A 25,122-nucleotide genomic window follows, 5' to 3' on the forward strand; every position below is an offset into this window, starting at 1 on the left:
TGGCTTTACTAGTATTCGAATTTTAATGAAAGTCAAGGGGTTACTGATAGATAGATAGATAGATAGATAGATAGATAGATAGATAGATAGATAGATAGATAGATAGATAGATAGATAGATAGATAGACAGACAGACAGACAGACAGACAGACAGACAGACAGACAGACAGACAGACAGACAGACAGATAGATAGATAGATAGAACATAAATACTACAAAATATTAAATACAAGTTAAGTGTCTGTGCAAAATCCTGTGCAACTCAAACCGTTTTGGAGAGTTGTGTGCAAACCAGAGTGTTAATGTGCATAGTGTACAGTGTGTAGTGCAGAGGAAGTTCAGAACAGTTAGGAAAGTAGAGTAGAATTAAAGAGCCGCACAGCATGGGCCGACATTGCCTACAGTACTGTCATATACATACTGTTCGTATTTTATTTTTTAAACATCTGATCCGTAAATATCAAAAGGGAAATTCATAAATATAAATACCTCAAGTTATCAATCTCTGCAGTTATAACGTAGTGAAAAACTAAACTTTGGAACTTTGTGACCATGATAAACTAAGGTATTGTTCTCTTTATGATTCTTAATAACCTTAATTCTGTATGGGATGATCAAATTCATGTATAAAAGGGTACATGTAAAAATAACATAAATACATATTAAGGGAAAAATTAAAGTATTTTTTTTATTGGAAGTTTTTGCCTCAGCATTTGCAAATATTGGCTTCGAATGTGAGAACAAGAGACAGGTATTAACACTGAGTGCTGATGTCACTTTACAGTATCGACTTTGGACTTCAGAGATTATTATCATTATTCGAAGATTATTTGATCTTGATAGCACCAAAACTTGTTTGGAATATCTTTTACCATCTCAAGACTTAAAAGGTGGATAAAGTTAATCAGTTAAAGAATCAGCAGATGAAGAATCAATTGCTTATCTATTTTTAAGAATGTACTGTACCGTACTGATCAAAACAGACTGACTGAAATACAATAACAAAAAACACTAAACAGATTTATTGTATTTGTGCATTATTTAAATATGAAATACAGTCCACTCAAGAAAACAGTCCCAGCCTTTCAAGTGCTGATTCTTTGTCCACCATGTTTAATGTACTGTTATGTCTCAGTAAAAGGTTTGTGCTTTCTATGCAATATTGTTATTCTTTAACAGTTTCTCAGGACCATCGTGATCTTCGATTTAGGGGAAATACCAGGGTTTATTTCTGAGATAAGAAAACGTAATTCCCAGTAAAGAGCAGACATCAACAACCATCTTTGCACAACAAACACAATAAGCATTTTAGTGCTTCATGTATACAGAAACCAGACAGTTCTAGTTTGTACGGGGTCGTGAATGAAGTTTCAGCTGATCATGTTGCCAGGTGTTTGGAAAAATTCAGAATACATTTTATTTAAAATATAACATTAGGGTTTGTATCTTTCGCACTAAAATGCCTATTCCTGTACAGAAATGTTCACTGGTAATCATTTATATAATTTTATGCCTGAGGTTTAAAATTTAATTGTCCTCATACTGACAAGTATTTGCTTTGCTGAGTCAATTTTTCTCAGAACTCAGATCTTGCGTTCATATCATTGTCACTTGTCAGTGTCACTGAGGTCATGCCAGCTCAAGGAAAGCCGTGGGATTCTACGAATGTTAAAGCTTAATCTTTTGAATCATTTCCGTGCTGGGATTCATCCTCCACTGCTAGCGCACTGAAGAGCAACAGCAGGAATTTAGGTCGAAGGTGGTACACGGGCAAAGATCAATCACTGGCAGACTATTTAAGAAGCTCGATATGATAAGTGTCACTGAGTTTACACCACTCAGCTCAATGATGAGGGCACTTCTTGGAGCAATATGGAGCTTTCGCAATGTGTTCATCATCATTTTCATGCCGCTATTAATTCTTCCACTTCCCCTGTTGATCAACACACAGGTAAGTGAATGCAAACAAAAGATCTTTAAAAAAAATAATACAAAATTGAAACAAGATTTTAAGAAACACTTCTGATAGCATGCTTGTTTTATTCAGAAAAACTTGAAACATAAGTAACTTTAACCACTTTATATGTACTGTAAGAAATCACAGGAAAAGCACAAATTAAGTTTAATGTAGAACAAATAGACTCAATCTCACTTCACAGGTTAAAATTAATCTAACATGAAATGTGGCTTGCATTATCTTTCAGTGTTGCGGCTTATGAACATAGAGCACTAACAACTGTACCTACAGATATGATTAGAAATACATCTGTATTACAACAAGTGGCAGGAAATGTTTTGTACTTTTTTATGGACATCTGAACATCACACTCATATGTGGGCATTTTTCTTGATGTTACCACAAAATTAGAAACACAATGGTTTAGAATGGGTTTTCTCTTCTGTATGATTTCCCTTCGCTAGAAATCAGTCAAGTCTGTCGAGTTTTTCAACAAAGGAGAGGAGACCCATTAAAAATGTTAGCTCAGCAGCTCAACTTTGTTTTGTTACCTCTCACCTACAGTTTTTCCTTGTTTAGTCCTTGACTCCTCCCAGCCCCCCGACTTGAAGAGCCCCATATCAAACACAGAATAAACAAATAATAATCACACCACAAATCCCAAGCCTGCCCCCCCTTGACAATAGACCCAGCTTTGTATTCAAAGACATAGTTTAAAGATAGTCTTGACCTAAATCTCTCTGAAACCCTTCAGGATGCAGAGTGAACATGAGGTTGCCTAACCTAATATCGGTGCTTGACCTCACTGATGCCCTTCTGGATGAATAATAAAAAATCAAGCGGAAAGCCTCAGAATAGAGGTTATTTTACAGAAAAAAAGAAGCCGAAATCTGGACTGGATAATATTAGTGATTATACAAGTGTCCACATACCTTTGGCGATATAGTGTGTGTCCTTAACCTTTGACTTTTATTGTATTTTTATGGATTTACAGGAGTAACGCACAGCTTTTTGTTAATCATCTGTAGATATCCAGCTGCTTTTGTAACTTGTAGCATACTTGTAATAAAAAAATAAAAATTAAAAACCAACTCAAAGCTGTTTAACCACAGTCAAATTACTGTTGCTGGCCCTGTGTTTGCAAGTTGACACTGCATATTGCAACATGAAATTCTACCTGTATTTCCCATTTATGTTACTAAATAAAAAAAAGCAATACAAATTATTATTGCCATTAAATACAAAATAAAAAAAGATGATTTTATAAAACAAAATCAAACACACCAGGGGAAAAAATTAATACACAATACACAGATACAGTATTGTTTTTCATTTGTGATATGAGGATAATGTGTCACAGTGAAGCAAAGCCTTCTCCCTTACTCTGATTATAGAACATGTCTGAGTGTGGTCTAGAGCTGTGATTGGACAATGATTGGATTTCAGTGTGTCACAATTGCAGTCAAGAAAATGAAATACAACACATCGAGAAAAGATAGCGGTTAAAATTCACAACATTTAATTGCAAAAAAAAGAGAGGAAAACGTGATGACTGTTCTTTAGTAAAAAACAATTCAAGCAACACACGAGTAAAAAAGGGTTTGCTTTTAAGTCTGTCACTTTGTTCTTATGTCAAAGTCAAAAAGCATTTAACATTTTTACCTTTTTTGGTAATCTCTTTTCTATAAAATAAACAATCTTGGTCACGGCGCATTAAACATATTGTACAAGATGGTTGACTGGGCTGATTTCACATCTAAACTGTATATTTGTTTTGCATATTTTAGGTGGCTCAATGTGCATTTACGCTGGTGCTGATGGCAATCTTCTGGATAACAGAGGCCTTGCCTCTGTCGGTGACGGCCCTCCTTCCAGCACTACTCTTTCCTCTCTTTGGCATTATGAAGTCCTCAGTGGTAAGCATTATTCTGACATCAAGGCATATCTAAAAATAATTGATTAATGTCATTTTTGCATTGCAAGATTTTGCATTATTAATAGATGCCACTGCTATACTGAGAGCACTGTCTAAGCTAGCCTCCCCCTGTACATAGGTTGCAACTATGTATTTTAAAGATTTCCACTTACTCCTGCTTGGGGTTATCTGTCTCGCAACCTCGATTGAGAAGTGGGGGCTGCATCGGCGGATTGCTCTCAAGCTGGTCACTATGGTTGGAGTAAACCCTGGCATGTGGGTGTGATTTATATTCTTTATTCCCTTTTTTATGTCTCTTTTCTTTAGACAGTTTGAAAAAAATCGGATTGAAGCATCTATTTAAATGAATATTTTTTCAAAAGATTTTTTAAGTGTTGACTGACATCAGGATCTATCAATTGTACTCACTCCAGGTTGATGCTGGGCTTCATGGTAGGCTGCGCTTTTCTCTCCATGTGGCTGAGCAACACCTCCACAGTGGCCATGGTGATGCCGATAGCAGAGGCTGTGATGCAGCAGGTCATTAGTGCAGAGGGTCAGGTCAACAGTCAGCAGGATAAAGCACTAAAAGGCATCTGCAATCCTGCACTTCAATTGGAAGGAGGTGAGTCACCTAAAACATTTAACTTCAAGATTTAAAAATGATCAAATAATAGCTGATTTCCATATTTAGAAACTATCATCTTGTTTTATTTTATAGATGCTGAGAAACAGTGTGAAAAATCGAATGATGAGAAGAGGTGACAGCAATTAGCTCTTTGTTTAAATTATAAGCAATGTATTTACTTGTGTGGTTTCCTTTACTAATGGTCATGAACCCTGTTTTTTATACAGCCCAGAAAAAATGCTTAAGGATTTTGCTATTGCAGTACCTGAGGAGGATTATTCCAGTGAGGTAAATCACACACACAAACACACAAACATATAAAAAAAAAAAAAAAAAACTCTTTTATTAGTGTAATTAATAGTATGGTTTCACTGTATTTGCATAATGTTGTACACGTTTTTGTTTTTTCTACACATCAGGCTCTGCCAACTTCTCCATTACACTCCAACTACAGGACACATCGAGATCAAATGATGTGTAAATGTTTGTCTCTTGCCATTGCCTACTCTGCTAACATCGGTGGACTGGCAACTCTGCCAGGAACATCTTCAAATCTTATCTTTGCTGAATATATGCATCAGTAAGTTTTATCGAAATGAAACTAGGACCTGTGTGTGGTTTTGTATTTTATTGGATTTAATCATCAAAAGGAAATATTAAAATTGTAAGGTTTTACATATTAATGGTTACTTTTACAGATTTTACCCAGAATGCAAGGTCATCAATTTTGGAAACTGGTTTATTTTCTGTCTGCCTGTCTGCATTATTGTCCTGAGCTTGGCTTGGATATGGTTACATTGGCTGTTTTTGGGCTCTAAGTGAGTATTGATTATGTTTTTCATGCTCTTGACCCATTTATACCTTACATATTTACTTCACATATATCTCACACACACGAAAACAAACACATGCACACACACACACACACACACACACACACACACACACACACACACACACACACACACACACACACACACACACTCTCACACACACGCACACACACACACACACACACACACACACACACACACACACACACACACACACACACACACACACACTTCTCAGGGGAGCAAAGAACTATCGATAATAAAAACATTTATTTATTCACTCAGATTTATGGTGTATGTAAACAGGATCTTTTTCATTTTTCAGTTTCTGTTCCGTGCTCTCACCCAAAAGGGGTCGATCTGAGAGAGAGATAGCAGCAGCCAAACATATCAAAGATCAGTATAATGCACTGGGAAGCATGAGGTAAGGCATTACAAAATAAAATGTTTACCTGCCACAATCAGGAGATTAAGCTTTCCAAATGATTATTTATATCCCACAGACATATTTCTATTTAAGATCTACTCCGAAAACTAGTGCAGTGTTAAACATTTGTTGTATATGTGTGCACGACACAGGACATAAAGAATACATTTTTTAACATTCTCTTATTTATAATTTTGTTGTTGCTCTCACTAGCCGGCAAGAGATGATCACCCTTGTTATTTTTGTGCTGATGGCAGTGCTCTGGTTCATGAGAGAACCGGGCTTCATGCCAGGTTGGGCATCTCTATTTCCTGAGTGAGTGCACTGCATCATACTGACTCACTAAGCTTTGTCTGCTAAACTTAACACAGATATTCTGGCAAAACAAAAGGAAAACACAAGTTTTTGATCTAAATATAATATTTCAGCTAATAAAAAGCTTCTGTGATTAGGTTTAAAAAAAACAACAACAACTATTTTCTCATCTCTCTGTAGCTATCCAGGATATGCAACTGATGCCACTGCGGCTCTTCTTCTGGGCATGTTGTTCTTCATTATCCCTTCTAAAAGGCCCACTGCAGATAACTATGGTATTAATAACTGTTCTTAAACTTGTACAATAAAAATCTAATATTTTTGTATATATATATATATATATATATATATATATATATATATATATATATATATATATATATATAATATTATATTATATAGTATTCTTGCTAACAACTCTATTTCTCACTTTTCTAATAGAGACTATGATATCATGGAAGGAATTTCAAACCTGTATGCCTTGGGAGATCTGTCTGCTTGTAGGAGGGGGTTTTGCATTAGCAGAGGGCACCAAGGTGACATTTTCAGCAATTAAAATTTTCACACACACACACACACACACACACACACACACACACTTCATATACACAGTATATGTATGTATATTATGTATCTTTTCACTCTTTGCAAAAGCACTGATTAGAGTGACACAGTTGACACAGGGATTCAGCATAACTGTTAGAAAGCATCCACTTTTCTTCCATCAGAGATGTACATGACTCTTTCTGTTTGTGTTCTGTCAGCATAAGAGGCTAAAAATGAGTGCCTTTGCCTATTATTATTCTTTGTGCATAATACAATGGGGGTGGGAGTGAGGACTGAGAGAGCAAAAGCACTGATTATGCTTTTGATCCAGCAATCCAAATGTCATGGCAAGTTTAGCACTGAACATCTTCAAAGGAAAAGTTGACAGCCATGCTAAACTTGCTGCATGTGAATTTCACTGCCACAACATTTCACTTAAGATGGAAGAAAATACATAAATATATGACTAAAAGTACAGTATTACTAAACTAACTATAAGGTTCTATCTGAACTAAGAATTAATGAGATATAGTGTTTAATTATATTAACAATGTATAAGGAATTTTAGTGTTTAGACATGTGGTTACTCATGCCAAAGTTCAGCTTTTAATTGTTTGGTCAAGGTCAGTAGTGTCCAATTTTATCCAGATAAGAGTGGACATCTCTAATCAAACCCCAAGGTTCTTAACAAGTGGTCAAGCAAAGGTGTGCATAAAGCAGAACTTTATGAAAAATGCATTACTCTACATATTTGCATAATGGGTATAATTTTTGCATGGTGAGAAGCCCTAGTCTACTGAAGCATGCTCTAATACATTTTACCCATTCTACCCACAGGTATCAGGTTTATCCAATTTCGTTGCAGAATTGATGAAACCATTGGGAAATCTCCCTGTAATGGCAATTGTCACTATTGGCTGTGTGATTGTCACATCTATTACAGAAGTTGCTAGTAATCCAGCCACCATCACCATCTTCCTGCCCATACTTGCTCCTTTGGTATGTAAACTTTAGATAAAATAAGTGATATGTTTTTAATATGAAAATCAGAATGATTTTACACAATTTATTTAAACAATATTAAGTATTATTTATGTTTGTCATTATCAGGCTGAAGCCATTAATGTCAACCCCTTATACATGCTGATACCAGCAACTATTAGTGTGTCATTTTCCTTCCTGCTTCCTGTTTCCAATCCTCCGAATGCCATTGTGTTTGCATATGGGCATGTCAAAATCATGGATATGGTAAGTCGTTATCAAAATAAGTTAAATACTCCACTTAATAACTTAATTGAGTTGTGATGAATGTGCAATATCAGAGTCAATGACGATGTGTTCTTGGTTGCTTAATCTATCCAGGTCAAAGCAGGACTGGGATTGAACATCATTGGTGTTCTTACAGTGCTGTTGGCTATCAGTACATGGGGAAGACCAATCTTTCTTTTGGATACTTATCCAGACTGGGCTCCAATCTATGGCACAACAAACACAACTGGGTTCTAAACTGCTGCAGTGTCTAATGTAAATAAGGATAAAAAGCATAAAGTATCTATATATCTTAGTTAATGTGCTCCAATTTGCCCTGTTTTGTGGGTAGTAAATTGAAATGGCATTATGCTTATATACATATTTTTTAACAGTTTTCTATAAATACTTTAAAGAGGTTTGTGTGAAAGAACAGAATAGGCGTTGTGTAGATGTTTAATATTAACTTTATTTTTATAAGCACCTTTTATACACGTAGCAGATTTTATACGCATAGCCGTACAGATTTAAATCCATAGGATTTGTGTTCAAACCAATTAAATAAAAATGAGACACATCTAAAAGCAGATATTTGTGGATCACTAAAAAGTTTAGCAGATGTAAGGCTCACTTGTTTTTATTTAAAATTCGAGATATTTAAGGGCAATCCATTGAGCTACTAACTGCTTACTATTTATGATTTACACAAAATCCATTAAGCTGAATGAACCTACAAAAAACTCTACAGTATTTATTTTGCCAGCTGGCCTTATGAAAAAGAAAGCGACTGTTAAATTTGTACTGGGGATGTTGCTGTGTTCCCTTTATTTATTGACAAATTTAAGAGGAGCTACGTTGAGAAATATTAATGAACATTTAGAAACGGTCTTAGGATCCCTGGTGGTCTAGTGGTTAGGATGCGGCGCTCTCACCGCTGCGGCCCGGGTTCGATCCCCAGTCAGGGAACCAACTCCAGCCACTCTTAGTGCCGGTCCCAAGCCCGGATAAATGGGGAGGGTTGTGTTAGGAAAAGCATCCAGAGTAAAAACATGTGCCAAATCAAACATGCGGATGATCCGCTGTGGTGACCCCTAACGGGAGAAGCCGAAAGAAAGTTTTATTTAGAAAAGGTCTTGTTTGTGTGTTTTTCCTAATGTTTACCTCCCTATCTGACTTAGAATGGTATACTCAGCTTTTGTCCTAGTGAACCAGTATGAGGATATATTTAATAGTAGAAATTTTAAAGCACTTAAAATGAATTTTAAAAATTGTTTTAATAAACTTTACATTAAAATTTTATTTTCAAATGAACATCAGCTAAAAAAAAAAAAAAAGCTTTTTTGTAAAATATGCATTTGTCTTTATGAAAAGAAAATAGAAAGGACATTTGTTTTAGGTTAATTAGGTTTGATCAGTTATTTTTATGTTTAATGATCTATAAACATTTATAGTGAGCATTGTAATTTACCTAACTGTGTTACATAAGTATAAGCACATAAGTACTATGATTGTTTTGCCTGGGGATGATTGGAAAGTGTATGATGTATCCTACTAAGATGTTGTTTCTGTTTATTGAATTTCAAACTGCCAATGTTTTAAAGTTTACCTGAACCTTTGCAAACAAATGTACTGTAGCATTTTTTCTAATCTACATGGCTTATTTATGTGATAACTGTAATGAAGATCTGAGGAAGAATGACCAATAGTTATCTGCAAACTGTACTGTACAAACACTTTCTCAGCTTGTTGGGCCTCCGACCAGGAAATTATTAATGAACAAACAGATGTATATAATATCTTGACTACACAATAACTCTACACTAGAAAGACGCACATAAACGAAAAGAGATATTTGCTGAATGTGACTTTAATTTAGCCACTGACTTCAATAAATGGATGATGTGTTTTGACATTTTTCATGATCTATTACTGTTTATTAACAGTTTATTGTATCGCACACTTGTGACAGTATAAATAAATGCATTTTCCCATGTTTGGTTTTAAAATTTTTTTAAATAAGACATAAAAATGACCAGATCAGAAAAGGCGAAAGGGGTAATAACCAATCACAACCAGTATGAAACAAATGAATCAAGATGAAGCTGAATATTGCCATCTTGCTTCTACATTAATGAACCTGAGAGTGGGAAAAGTCTATGCTGATTTGATGGTAGAAGTGAGATGGGTAAGTTTCAACATGTCAGAGAGAAGGAGCAGGCATACAAACACACACCATCTATTTAACTTCACATAGCATCATTTCGCTAACAAGTACATATGAAATGGGCTGTGCACACATGCAACATGTTATATAACACAAGCATATATGACAAAATTAGTCATATGGTGTGACTGGTGAAGAGAGAGTATAAGGTTCATCTAGCAAGACAAAAAGAAAGATCTAGATCTAGATAGAGTGGGCGGCTAAATTTAAGTGCTTACGTGGTCATCTCCCAAAGCAGGCCGATAATAATCTGTCAGCAGCAATTGGCAAATTCAAAGGAGCAAAGTTAGCAAAAAATAAAAAATAAATAGCAAAGGAGAACAATGAGACAAAACACTTAACACTCACCAAGAAGATGCCCTTATATGATCTACTGTTAACTTTATTTTTTAAGTTGTTCTTTTTTTGTTTGTATTATTTTTTTGTGGTTGTAAAAATACATTTCCTTAAAATCCATATAAAGCTATTTTTTAGTATAAATTAGAATGTTTTATATAAAACAATTATTTTTGTGTGTGTAATAAATAAATGACACGTTATTTACATATTGTATTTTCCCTAGTGAAGCTTCTTCCAAACCACTATTATCAGCCCAATATATCCTTACACTCTTGGGGAAGAAAAAAAAATCTAAAGAAAAATACTCTGTCACATGCAACACTATTTCCCATCAAAACAGGTGGAATCAGGTGTGACTACTGCATGGTTGGAATGCCAATTAACATACACACTGATAACACACACACTGATAACACACACACACACACACACACACACACACACACACACACACACACACACACACACACACAGGTATAATACACAGAACATTAGAACTTAGAACTTAAATTGTACAGTATTTATTGATGATATGCGTGTTCACATGTAGGCAGGTTATCAAAGTGTATTTATAATCACCTTTAGAATTTTGAACTGAGATTTTCCAAGTTTTTTTCTGCTTTTAAACATGTATGTTTCTACTTTGATTTCTTGTGGACGTTTTTTCATGAATGCCGGCTCATCACCGGAAGCTAAATTCTAGTAAAACTGAGCTGAGAAATATCCCCAGAGGTGCATCCAAAAGTGACCAAATCTTGTCTTGTGTATTTCTGGAAAACGTATTATTTTTTCCTTATATTGCTAGCTTGTCACAAATGTGCCTCATCTATATTATCAGAGTGGTTCTTCTTTTTCTCTCTTTGAAGGTCTCTCAGGTGCCTGTTCAGTCCTTTGTCATCTTGACATTGGACTACTGCTATTATTTGCCTTTATTGCATATCCTTCATATTACCACACTGATGCAGTCCCGTCACTGGCTTTTTGGAGTTGTATAAAATTTTGAACAGCAAAAACAGCCAAAGGCATACCAGTCTACTCCATCTGTCAACATGTATTAAAACTTTGTGCTGTACCATATTTGCCATGGTTTATTACTGATATGAGAATTCTTTTGTGTAGAGACTACAGATGTCAGTTAACAAAAAAGTGTATCAGTAAAACATAAAAAAGGAAAAAACAATCATAGCATCTGTCTTGTATTTAATTTTAGAGATTTTATTTTATTTTACCGCATTTTGTTTAATAACAATGCATATAAGAATGTATTTTGTGGCTTCATTTGTTTGATTCAAGACTGTTACCATGCAGGGCCATAACCTACAGTTTGTGGAAGATTCCCCAGGTAAAGCTTTGCTTCCTTATTAGGTATACATTCCACACTCTACAAAGCTGTAGAAGTCTACACATGTTGTACACATGCTCAGCAGCAACTTTCAGCTGAAACAAAACTTTCTCTCCAGTTCTAAGAAGATCTTGAGTCAGTGGTTTAGATGTCATTAAAGCTATGTTCTGTTGAAGCTAGCAAAAATTTGAGAAGCACACAATCTTTAACATTACAATAGCTGATCTAGTTTATAGATGGAAAGCGCACCTTAGTTATTCTGGATAAGCTCTGGATGCCTTTGAGAGGAACATGTACAGATAAAGTGCAGATTATTGGAGTGGAAACATTTACCTATCCTGTAAAGTTCATCATTGGCATCACCAGAACGTCCACTTAGTCCTATTATAAAAGCTCAAGGAGATTACTGAAAAGGCAACACGAGGAAAATTCAGCTACAGGGAGTGATAGAGAAATGTTCCTACTACTGCTCCACCACAGTTAGAAGCTCTGGGATTAATTGAGTGCAACATCAGTAAAGGGTGGCTTTACATGTGTAATTTATATTCTAAATTTGGTGAAATTCCTGTGAATAAAAAAATAAAAAAAATAACCATATGCATGATAAAATATACATGACCTGCTTCAAAATACAGTTGGTGATTAGTTTAACTAGTTTATTTATTAGAAAACACAGAAATATTAAAAAGAAAATGTGAAACCAGATAATTTCATATCAATGTAATTAATTAATGAAATATTAAATAAGGTAAAGCCAACAAACCAACAAAGACACAAAGTGGGCATATTGAATACATCAGGCTTCAAAATGACACATGCCCTCTTACTTTTTCAGCATGGTATTGGGAGAGTGTATTGCAGTGTGAGAGGCTGAACTGTGTGGGAGGTTGAAGTGCATGTCAGCAGAGAGACTTCAGGCCAAAATCTGCTAAGACACTTAAAACCAATAAACATAGCAGTTTCCCTGTGCAATGTTACTGGTATCTACGATCATCTTGGTTCAGTATAGAGACCTTTTTTCTGTACTCTTGTTAAATTATTTGTTTACTTTAATCAATTTATATTTAATTTACCTTTCCTGTGATTTGTTTTTAAGTAAGGATTTTTGGGGTGCTGTTATACAGATAAACAGATTTTTTAATATAATACATTTTTACATTTGTGTAGAAGGTTATTGAGAATGGAGCAGCAAGGCAGAAGGAAATGAGGAAGGTGAAGGAGAAGGTTTATGGATATGTTGAGGGAAGACTTGCAGGTGGTTTTTTGACAAAGGCAGTTGTAGAGGACAGAGTGGAAGCATTGGTAGAACATGGTAGCTCAGAGGTTTGCATGTTGGCCTTCTGCTCATGAGATTGTGAGTTCAGCTCCCCTAAGCTGCCAAAGATAAATGGGGAGGGTTGCATTAGGAAGCGCATCCAGCGTAAAAGTGGCAAATCAATATGCGGCTCACAAAACGATATTCCATACTGGATCGGTTGAGGCCCTGGTTACCAATAACCGCCACAGGTATTGTTAGGATACTTATGGAAATTGAGCTACTGTTGGCCAAAGGAGGAGAAGGAGAGGGGGAAGCTGTTTACAGAAAAAGCAGGGAAAGGGGAATGGAGGTTTGGGTTGGTACTTTAAATGTCGGTACTATGACTGGTAAAGGGAGAGAGGTAGCTAATATGATGGAGAGGAGAAAGGTAGATATGCTGTGTGTTTAGGAGACCAAGTGGAAAGGGAGTAATGGAGGGAACATTGGAGGTGGGTTTAAACTTTTCTATCATGGTGTGGATGGAAAAAGAAATAGTGTAGGGGTGATACTGAAGGAAGAGTACAGTAAGAGTGTAGTGGAGGTGAAGAGACTTTCTGATTGGTTGATGAACAAGAAACTGTAAGTTGAAGGGGTGACAATAAATGTCATTAGTGCTTATGCTCCACAAGTGGGTTGTAAAATGAAGGAGAAAACTCTGGAGTGAGTTAGATGAAGTGATGGAGAGTGTACTGTACCTAGGGAAGAGAGATTAGTGATTGGAGCAGACATCAATGGACATGGTGAAAGGAACAGAGGTGATAAAGAGTTGATGAGTAGGCCTCAAAGAGAGAAATGTTAATGGGCAGATGATGGTAGATTTTATGAAAAGGATGGAAATGGCAGGGGTGAACATTCTATTCTATCCTCCTTCTATTTTAAGAAGGAGGAGGAGCATAGGGTGATGTTAAGAGTGGAGGAAGGTGCACACAGGTGGACTATGTCCTATGTAGGACATTCAAACTGAAGAAGATTGGAGACTGTAAGGTGTTGGCAGGGGACAGTGTAGCTAAACAGCATTGGACGGTGGTCTGTAGGATGGATTTGGCGGTGAAGAAGAAGAGGAGGAGAGTGAGGACTGAAAAAATAAATAAGATGGTGGAAACTGAAGAAGGAAGACTGTAGTATAAGATTCAGGGAAGAGGTCAGACAGGGGCTCAGTGGTGATGAAGAGGTGCTGGATGATTGGGCAACCACTGCAGAAGTAAAAAGGGAAACAGCTGTGCAGTAGGAATGATAGACTGGTTCAAGGTGGAAGTTGGACTGCATCAAGGATTGTCTTTGAGCCCTTTCCTGTTTGCAGTGGTAATCGACAGGTTGATGGGTGAGGTCAGACAGGAGTCTCCATGGATTATGATTTTTGAAGATGATATTGTGATTTGTGTTGAGAGTAGGGAGCAGGCTGAGAAGAGCCTGGAGAGGTGGAGGTACACACTGGAGAGAGGGAAAAGTCAGTAATAGTCAGTAGGAGTCAGTAAGAGTCAGTAAAAGTCATATCTTCATAGATGAGTGCTCATCAATTAAAATCAACCCCAGCAAAACAGAACTGCTGGTCATCCCAGGTGATTCATCTCCAGGTAAAGATCTCTGAATAACTCTGCATGACTCTCTGCTCTTCCCTTCAGCCACTGCTCGTAACCTTGGGGTAACTATGGACAATCAACTGTCCTTCTTCTCACATGTCGCTAATGTGGCTCGTTCCTGTTGATTTCTTCTATACAACATCTGAAGGATTTAACTATTTCTGTCCACACAGACTGCCCAGGTGCTTGTTCAGTCTCTTGTCATTTCAAGACTGGACTACTGCAACTCTCTGCTGGCAGGTCTTCCTCTGAACGCTTTTCGTCCACTGCAAATTATCCAAAAACACAGCTGCACGACTTGTGTTTAATCTGCCCAAATCCTCCCACACCACCCCACTGCTGTGCTCCCTTCACTGGCTTCCAGTAGCTGCATGTATCAGATTCAAAACACTGATGCTTGCCTACAAGGCCAAAAATGGACCAGTACCATCTTACCTCAGAGATCTCATCACATCTCGCACTGCATCTAAGATCTTCCAGCAATGCTTGACTGGTACCACCTTCTCTCAGAATGAGAGGTAAGTATACTTCAAGGCTCTTATCTGTTCTGGCACTGAGGTGATAGAATGAACTTCCCCTAGATGTCCGTGAAGCAGAGTCCCTGGCTATCTTTAAGTGACGGTTGAAGACCTACCTCTTCCTGAAACACTTAAATTAGCACTTTTCAAGTTTGCTTTGTAGAATTCAAAGTTTGTAATTCAGTTTGTAATCCTGCATACCAGTGTAGATTCATTCATTATTAGAGACTCAAAGCACTTTTGTACGTCGCTCTGGACAAGGGGGTCTGCTAAATGTAAATGTAAGTGTAAGAGTAAGACAAAGTACATGTGTGTGAATGAGAGTGGAGTGATGCGGTTGCAGGGAGAAGAGGTGGTGAAGGTGGACGAGTTCAGGTACCTGGGGTCAACAATGCAAAGTAATGAAGAGTGTGTTTGAGAAGTGAAGAAAAGAGTGCAGGCAGGGTGGAGTGGGTAGAGAAGATTGGCAGGTGAAGTTTTTTGATAAAAGAGTATCTGCAAGAGTGAGAGGGAAAGTTTATAGAACTTTTATTAACAGTTGCATTGTCAAAAAGACAGGAGGTGGAGTTGGAGGTATCAGAGTTGAAGATCCTGAGATTTTCATTGAGAGTGATGAGAATGTACAGAATTGGAAATGGGTTTATTACAAGGACCCTGCATGTAGGACGCTTTGAAGAAAAAGTGAGGGAGGTGAGATTGAGATGGTTATGTGCAGAGGAGGGACACAGGGTATATCGGTAGAAGAATGCTGAGGATGGAGCTGCCAGGCAGGAGAAAAAAGAGGAAGTCCAAGGAGGAGATTATGGATGTAGTGAGTGAAGACATGCAGGTAGTTGGTTTGGAAGAGGAAGCTGTAGAGGACAGAGCGGTATGGAGACAGATGATCTGCTGTAGCGACCCCTAACGGGAGCAGCCGGAAGAAGTTTACACTTTAAGTCTTACACTCTCAGTGAGCTTTGGAAATGGAAATAAGCACGTGATTTGACTAACATTTTTATTTTTTTTTAATGTGTAGGGGAAATGGGGGAAAAAAAAGCATGATTGATACCAAACATATTTTGCATCCAGGTGAACGTGTGTATGAAATGCTTACTTAATATTTACCTCACAACCAATATGAGAGATCATTTCAGAAAGGTCTTGTATTTTCGACAAATAATCTCAACTGAGATTACAGTTTTTACAGATGTATCTGTGTTGTAAGTGGTTTGTAACTCGAAATGTGCATGTGTTTAGTAAATAGAGATATATTGCATTGAGCGCAGTGTTAGAGGAACAAGTCATTTTGTTTGCGCTGTCTGCTCCTTTAAGAGCGACTCCGCTCACGTGCTGCAGCGCCACAGGTTTTCTACCTGTTCCTGCGTAAACAGCGGTGAGCTCGCGCGCGGCGCTCGGGAAAAGCGCGAGAGGCGCTGGTGTGGCGCTGGTGTGGCCCCGCCCACCTCCCCGAGCCGCACTCACAGTTCGCACGTTTCTGCGGCGTGTAACGCGTCGCGTCTCGAACAGCGGCGAGAAACCCCGAAGACTTCCTCAGCTTCTCTCCGAGTTCTCCAAACGCGGGTGTCAAACATGCTGGACCCGTCCTCCAGCGACGAATCCGAGGCCGAAGTTCCACCAGAGAGCGAAGCTGCGGCCAAAACTCCGAGTGAAAAACTCCCGGAGAAAATCGCCAAGTCTGAAAAAACCGAGAAGACCTCGGGAGGTGTGCGGACGCAGCAGGGCAAGAAGGCAGTTCCTCCTCCTGCGCCGGAGGACGAGAAGAAAAACGAAAAGGAAAGATTTCAGAGAGAAGAAGCGGAGAGGAAAAACAGACTGCAGATGTATGTGTTTGTACTGAGGTGCATAGCGTATCCATTCAATGCCAAACAGCCGACGGACATGGCACGGAGACAGCAGAAGGTGAGTGTCCGTGTAGAGGAAAGAGAAAAGAAACACCTGTTACACTCCGCGCATTTCCTCACACTTCCTCCACCTCCCTCTGTCTCCACATCTCCACTTCCAAACAATACCAAGTCCAGCGCTTTGCTTCTCTACACTCAGGGACAAGTTTAGACTGAAACAATGTTTTATTTAAAAGTGTCCACTCAACGCTACACTTCCTTATAATGACATTTGATAGAACCGCTTTAAATAACACTATACACCTGTTCTAATAATAAAAAATAAATACACAACGTTTTTGATGTAGTAAAAGAAAGGCTTTATGTTGAACATCTAGACAATAATAACAGTTGTACATTTTCTTGCAGTTTTTGTAATTACTTTTCTCACCCTGCATTTCAGACTTTATGAAACAGCACCATACTTCTTTTTCTTTTTTTTTTTGGACTATGCATTAAGTATTTCCACTCCACAAGTTGCAAGATCTCATTATCTCACAATGCAAATCCTGAAGCACTGAATATTAAGAGTAGTAAAGGGCACATTTTCTTTTTCCAATCTATTGGGGGTGACATTTAAACCAATATTGATGCCTGGGTCTAATTGCATGCACATGCTAAGTGTTGAAAGAATGACCATCCTAGATTTGCCGGTTCATGTGACTCATATAGAAAATGACATTCTGATAAAGTTGCCTACATTAGGGATGAGCACTGTGTTAGGTTATTGTCAGTAAAAGGTTATATGTGAGCAACTGTATACAAATATTTGTTTTAGTAAACATTACTGAGAAACGTTTGTTCTTTAAGAAATCTTCCAACTGTTTTGGGACAGTTTTATTTCTTTTTTTGTGTCTTCGGTAACTGCTTTATTCTCGTCAGGGTTGTGGTGATTTTGAGATGATCTCAGGAGCATTGGACAATAAAGTGGGATTATATGCAGGATGCTCTACATCATAGGGCACACAGCTAGGGGTCAACTAGAGAACAGATTCCCGTTCTTCCAGAGAACCAAAGAGAAACCCACAGGGACCTGGGAAGAACTCCAGACAGAGAGTACTTTAGGATAAGATCGAATGGACTTTGCTGTGAATCGGTAGCACTACATGCCCCACCATTATGCTGCTTATAGTATATGTGTAGGATGATATAGAATTCAGAAAAAAATAAAAAGAATTATCAAAGATAATGGTACATTTGTTTCAACACAACCAAATCTACTTTTCCAAATTGTGCCATTTTGTCATTTACATTGACGGGCTCTGCTTGTCCTAGTTCAAGTTTGTGCTGAGTTAGCGAAACATGGCACTGGGGTGTGAAAGACATTTAAGAAAGGTAAATGTCCAGGAATGATATTGGATTATACAGGTTGTTGCAACACAAGCTGCTGGCTTTATACAGTAGTTCTGCTTGTATTTATCAAATACCCCCTTTGCATGTATTGCATTATTTTTCCTATATCTGTTCAGTGCCTTTTTTTTTTTATGCTGTGTGAATGTGCTACCAATGATCATTGGAAAATAGTTTTCTGCGTGTGTTTGTTTGCTTAAATGTAGTGTTTCAAATGTATATCTTATATAATTATGTAATGTTGAGTTTAATGCATCACGGTTTAATTATAATCAAATCGTGATGCTTTAAATACAACATTAGCAGTACTGTATATTATATATTTATACTGTGCAGGGAGTTATACAGTAGATTTACTGAAATTGTGAAGTTGTGTGTGGTTTCTTTTGTATTTTTGGAAGGAGTCTCCAGTCCCAGGCTTTATAACAGTTAAAAGCAAGGCTGTTAAAAAGTCTTAGGATGAAAGACTTTCTCTTATAATACTAATGATAATAAGTTTACTTCATCTTGGACACTTCACAACAGTAAACATAACTCTAAACAGAGAATAAATTACAGTGGGTTGTTTTTCAAGAAGAAAAATGACCATTGACAAATGACTGTGGTATTGAAGAAGTACAATTTCCATGTGTGCTGTTCTAGGAAAATAATCAACTCTGCTACCTCTCAGATTGGTGATTATTTTTCTTTCCAGTATCCTTTCATTTTCAGCCCAACTAAAGAACACAGTAGAGCAAATCAGATTTGTCTTTCCAATCCAGATCATTTTGGTAGAGTGTGTAGATTGTACATTTCGAGTGACAAAATTTGATATGCCCAGACGGCTTGCATTGCATTTGAATTGGTTGTTACACTAACAAGGAAGATGTGTGCATTGTTGCAGGACAAGTAAGCATTTGCTATATATTAACATTATTATTTTACAGTGGATTATTTGTAGCAATGTCCAGTTCTGAACTTATTGGAACGGTAACAAAAACAAAAAAAGTTTTTAAACTAAAAGTGTCAGGCCACTTTGTCACTCCAGCCCCAGTCAAACTGTCACTAATTTTCAGCATTATGAAGACAATGGAAAAAGAATACTTAGTAAGCCTACATTTGGCCGAACAGTACCCCCCAGTATTGACAATTTTGTGTTGGATATTCGTGTCTGTCTTTTAACTTTTTAATTGTCTTTTTCTTGTTTAAAAGTAAGATCTTCTAGATCTAGAATAGATAGATAGAGGGGTGCTTAGTAACGAAATGAAATGCAGTTTATCATCTACCAGCAGTGCAAATATTAGCATTGTGCATTCTTGCACACTAGGGGGAAATGATCTCAAGCATGAATAGGGGAAATGTAATGTAGTTATACCTAATGTATAACTAGCATTTATAAATAATCGTGAACAGCCTGTTACTCTCTTTGTACAAGTTTCAGTTTGCTTATGGCTGATTAAGATGAATCCTGCCACCTTGTATATTCGTGTCTGTAACACATCCTCTACGTCTGCACAACAGTGGTAAGTCAGTCAGTCACTTAGTCACAAGTCAGCCAAATGTTGAAAGGTATATAAAATTTAAAGGTTTAGACAAAATAAAAATAAAAAATGTTTAATTCTCTGAACTTAATTAACTTTTTATGCTTTAATTGATTTATCAGTGCGTATTAGGAAGATTTTTTAATTAAGAATGATAATTCCAGAGTGTAAAAATTACTATGACTCTTTAAACCTTGTGCTAATACTAAAAACTCATGGGCTTCACTACGCGGCTGAACGAGGATCAAAGAAACAGAAGAATATAAAGCGATATCCAACTCACAATTTCTGTAGTTGAAATGTCATTATGAAATGGTAGTTTTATATTGAGCTATGCAATTACAGGCAAGATCTTTAAGAAAACAAAAGCAGAAAAGCAAAGGACAGTTTACAAATGACTGCATGGACCTGCAGGAACGTTTAGATGACACAGAAGTGTTGGTGCAACTTTCAATCATCTGCATTGACACCAGAAAGAAACTTTATCTGCAAAATGCTCATCATGTGAATATCTGTTGTATTTAAAACAATAACTAGATTAGACAGAATCTAACAAATACTGTTAAATGATAATGTTCGCTAAGTAAAAAAATATATAGCTTATAGAAACTTTTACTTAAAAGTAAAACATTATATTACGTAAGTACTGTAGAGTAAAATTGACATTTTGCCCCAGTCACCAATGGATTATTTGGAGAAATAAAAGTGGTGTAGCCAGGAGGCACAATGTACAGGTAGATGGCTGAATTATTGAATTAATTTTAAGAGTCTTTGAGCAAATGTGATCTAAAATTTATTCATTATACAGTAATTCATCAAAGAAGAACAGAACGGAATTAATCTGACTACAAAAAGTTGATATCTGCCAATCTTTTGTACCCACCATAATTTCTTTCTTTTTCTATTTTTTAAGTGAAACAAATATTACACATAACTTTATAATTCTTAGTTATCAGAAATAATAATATTCCTTATATTCTTAAATAAATTAAGAATATAGATTTATAAATTATTAATAAATCCCTATAAGTTTACCGCTAATGATTAAGCCAGTGGTGACAGTGGCAAAGAAAAACTCTGAGATCCTCATCTGAGTGACACTGAATGTCCGTTTATTTTCATTTCATCACTACTTAATAAATGGCAACACACTATTTTTTTATTAATACATTATTAAAATACAAAAAATGTTAATACATACTTTTTTTTTTAATATAAGGTCAGTTTATTAATTCTCAGTAAAATTTCAGCATGATTTTATAATACAGTGCAATAGAGTTACAGTTAGTACATTTTATTTAGATTTTCTGTATTAAACACGTATGCGACAGAAAAATAATTTGTTTTAACTGGACATACTTTATATATACAATATGGACGAGTTTGTGGACACCTAACCATAAGATTAGTATTTACTCTTTGAACATTTGATTGAGTATTTAGTCCCCATTTACTGTTACTATAACCTCCACTTTTCTGCAAAGATGTTTTATAAGATTTTGGATTGTGAAATGTTTTCTGTATATTTAGCCACAAGGACATTAGTCAGGTACTGATGTAAGGTGAGGAGGCCTGGGGTGCAGTAGTGGAGTCCCATAAGTGTTCTAAAGGGTTGAAGTCAGAACTCTATAGCAGGCCACTCAGAACCTTTCACTCCAAACCATGCAAAACATATCTTCATTGTAGTCACTTTGTGCAGGGAGGCATTTTAATGCTGGAACATGTTTTGGTCTCTTAGATCGAAAAAAGGGAAAATGTATTTCTACTGCATCCAGCACCATTTTATACAATTGTGTGCCTCCGACTTTGTGGTAACAGTGAGGGGAAGAAGCACATATGGCTGGAAATGTCAGGTGTTTGTATACTTCTCTCTATATAGTGTATTTCAAACAAACATTCTATTGTAGCAAAAATGGACCAGTGTTGTTCTGTTTGTGCTATACACTGAAGACATTTGGCTCTGAGATCAAAAGATAAATATAAGACGAGAGATAAGAATTTCATTACTTGTCTGGCTTGCATCTTCACTTTTGACTTGGTATCACACTAGAATTGAGGATTGACTTCACTGTATTTTGTTAGTTTTCTTGTTTTCTGTCTTGACATATTAGTTGATGTAGTTCATGGTTGCTTCTAGGGTAGATTTGGTTCAGTGGATAAGGCTTTGGGCTGATCAGAAGGGTGTCTGCCATCGTTTAGAAAAACTCTGATGCTTTAATTTAGCTTTGGTTTTTGGACATACAAAAAAATGTATGTCCAAAAAGTACGACCAAAAAGTTGGCCGTTTTTAGAAATGAAGATTTTGAATGCAGGACATTTTTCAATGTATCAGTGTTTTCTGGCATGCCACCATTACTCCACTAATTTGAATTTATAGCTGACCTGCACTTTATTGTATTTACAAACATTTATGGAAATATTCTGCATGAGAATTGCTCCAAGATGAACTGTCTGCTGTGAATAAGTCAAATCAATGCAAATGTAAATGTATAACCCCACCAGCAGACTGCTGGCTACTAGCTGCTATTTATTTATATATATAATGTGTGTGTGTGTGTGTGTGTGTGTGTGTGTGTGTGTGTGTGTGTGTGTGTGTGTGTGTGTGTGTGTGTGTGTGTAGCACGCATGTGCATATTCCCCTTTCGGCTTCTCCCACTTTCCTATTTTTAATCTTTTTGACTCCCCCTCTCTGTTTTGTTCCTTTTCATGCCTCCCTCGATCTTTTTCACTGTCGGAAGAATTTGTTTGCTGTCATGTGCCTGTTGCTGTAACAAGCTTCCTACATGTGATTCTATGTGACAGGAAATTACAGCTGGGAAATCACACTAAAATAAGTCCCTACTCTCCACATATGTCTAATCTTTTGGAACCAGAACATTTGATTATTTTTGTTTCCTACTAGGTTTTTGTATAGAAGTTTATATAAGCAGATCTCCCTCCATCCCACCACTGGAGACATGCTCACTCAAGGGGTTAGACTGACAGGCGAGTGGCTTACCAGAGGCAATCCCATCCTCTTTGTCATCACTGTCACTTTCATTCTCTCCATGAGACGCACATCTATGTGCTGAGTTATATAAGCCCATCTCTTTGGTATTCAGTGTTGGTGAGTCATGGTGTGGTGCAGCGGGCTTTTTCCTTCTGCACATTTTTCTCCATGGAGCACTTTTAGGTTAATATCGTCTCACATGCTTTTCGAGGACTTCAGGAAGTCCGCTGACAGAAAGTGGGTGTTTTGTTCAAACACTGCGTTTGCTTATGAAAGAGATCCAGAAGCTAAAGATATTTATTCAGGATTTCAGAGTGTTTGAATGTACTCCAAACTCTGCAAAAACTGTTTACAAATACTCTCTTTTGTATGGTTGACTTTAAAGGCGATTAACAACCATAACAATGAACCGCTTGTGAGTACAAGTAGCTAATGTTTGTTCTGCATATTGCTTTTTGTTTTTTATTGATTTGCTGATGTATACCCAGTCTGATAATGGCATTAAAACACACTCTGGAGTAATTAGCGTACTTATTGATCAGGCAGCAAGAAGCAATTGGATATAAATAGTCTACACACTCCTGTTGATACTACAGGTTTTTGTGATGTAGGCTAAGAATGAAGCCGAGTTAAATCATGTGAGAAATCTTTTTCATGTGATCTATCAAAAATCGAAATAGAGAAAAAGGTTATGAGAAGGGTAAATACTCTGAGAACACAGATGCTTTTGTGTCTACTGTTAAAGCATCATTTTTATCCATTAGCTTAGAAAACTCTACCATTTAGTGTGATTTACTGTACACAGTCACCCAATGATTATGTATTTGCCAGGTAGGACAATAACACAGTCAATTAGGTGGATGTTCGTTGCTGTTTAGGACACATCGGGACGTTTTGGCACTGCAAATATTATGTGGTCATATGCAAATACAAATTATTGTGCAATAATACATATAGAGGTAAACAACTTGATGCATGCAAAATGACACAGGAGATATGTATAGTTGATGAAAGAAAATGCAATAATATGCAAATAACTGTCTAAAATAAATGATAGTAATAACTGATTTGCAGTAAGGTGCAGGTACTTGGATAACAGCAGTAAAGTATGCAGTTATGAAGTGTATTCTGGCAGTTAATGCTTATAAGCATCAGTTGAGAGTTGAACATTAGTTCAGATGTATGGAAAAGGCTGTTCATTCTTTCCTTTTTTTGTGCAACACCGATCCCTAGATTTCTGTTAAGTTTTCAGTCCATTGTGGTGATATAATATGTCCTTGATAATACCACTCACTCTGCAAGCATCACACTTGATAAATGTCAATAATGTTGGGCATCTGTGCTCCAGTGGGCAGTTTTCATTACCCATTGCAGTGCCTAATCTAATGCACTGTTCAGTTGTTATATCATATTCTGACTCATCTTGTAAGGATACTTTCAGAGATACAGTGATAGACCTTAACCATAATCTGAGGAGCAAGGTGAGCTTTCTTCAATCTCCTCAGAAAGTAGAGGTGCTGTTGCACGTTTTGGTTGAGATAGGAGAACCAGGAAAGGCGACACCGATGAAAAAACGAAGCTATTGACTACACTTTGCTTCTTAGCACTGTCCACATTTGATTGTTTCACCGCTAAACATGATGGACGATTAACTGGTACTAGAGAGACTGAAAGAAAGAAAGAAGGAGCGGCCCATGATGTAGATCAGACCAGCTCATATGTGGCACATGGTGGCAGGGGCAGGGATGGTTGCCAGCAGTGATGACTCACTTCTCTTTACTGATGATACTGATGACAGCAGGCTGAATTTGGAAATATAGAATTTTTGTCAGACCCAGACTGGTTTTGCATTTAACATGAGTGCTGTCTCTTTGCTTCTTATAGTGTTGATGCATAGCAAAGCAAGAAATTCAGAGAGAGTTTTCTCCACCCATGTAACCTGTAATCACACTGCATTCAGCAGATGAATGTCACATAGTGTTTGATGAAACCACAATGATGTAGTCATCACTTATTGTCTGTAATATACTCTGTCGGTAAAAAGGTTCTTTATTAATAGCATTTAAACATGGGTGGCACAAGTAGTGGCATTTGGGTGATGTTTTACAGTATACAGCTTCACATCCACTGTTAGATACCGATGCTTATTTGCTGTCTATGTGGAGTTTTATTTTTTTTTGTTTGTTTGTGTTTTTTTTGCATGTTCTCCCAGTG

At 37.0% G+C, this 25,122-nt stretch overlaps 2 protein-coding genes across 5 annotated transcripts in view; both read left to right on the forward strand.

Annotated features, from left to right (window-relative positions):
- Positions 1-1,830: 1,830 nt before the first annotated feature.
- Positions 1,831-9,776, forward strand: slc13a1 (solute carrier family 13 member 1). Its single transcript, XM_083547293.1, has 16 exons — positions 1,831-1,951; positions 3,745-3,873; positions 4,012-4,148; positions 4,307-4,497; positions 4,594-4,633; positions 4,728-4,788; positions 4,920-5,080; positions 5,199-5,318; positions 5,659-5,757; positions 5,974-6,075; positions 6,256-6,350; positions 6,517-6,611; positions 7,459-7,620; positions 7,732-7,869; positions 7,984-8,754; positions 9,000-9,776. Exons 1-15 carry the CDS (start codon positions 1,847-1,849, stop codon positions 8,125-8,127), a joined length of 1,779 nt encoding a protein of 592 aa, XP_083403419.1. The 5' UTR covers positions 1,831-1,846; the 3' UTR covers positions 8,128-8,754; positions 9,000-9,776.
- A 6,732-nt stretch (positions 9,777-16,508) lies between these two features.
- Positions 16,509-25,122, forward strand: part of cadps2 (Ca++-dependent secretion activator 2) — a 123,649-nt gene continuing 115,035 nt past the window's right edge. For all 4 annotated transcript variants that reach the window (XM_083545977.1, XM_083545975.1, XM_083545976.1 and 1 more), the window contains exon 1: positions 16,509-17,068. In XM_083545977.1, coding sequence (XP_083402103.1) covers positions 16,739-17,068 — 330 coding nt within the window. In that variant the 5' untranslated portion in view covers positions 16,509-16,738. The remainder of the gene's footprint in view (positions 17,069-25,122) is intronic.

The sequence above is a fragment of the Silurus aristotelis genome, assembly GCF_946808225.1.
Source record: "Silurus aristotelis genome assembly, chromosome: 7".
Lineage (NCBI taxonomy): Eukaryota > Metazoa > Chordata > Actinopteri > Siluriformes > Siluridae > Silurus > Silurus aristotelis.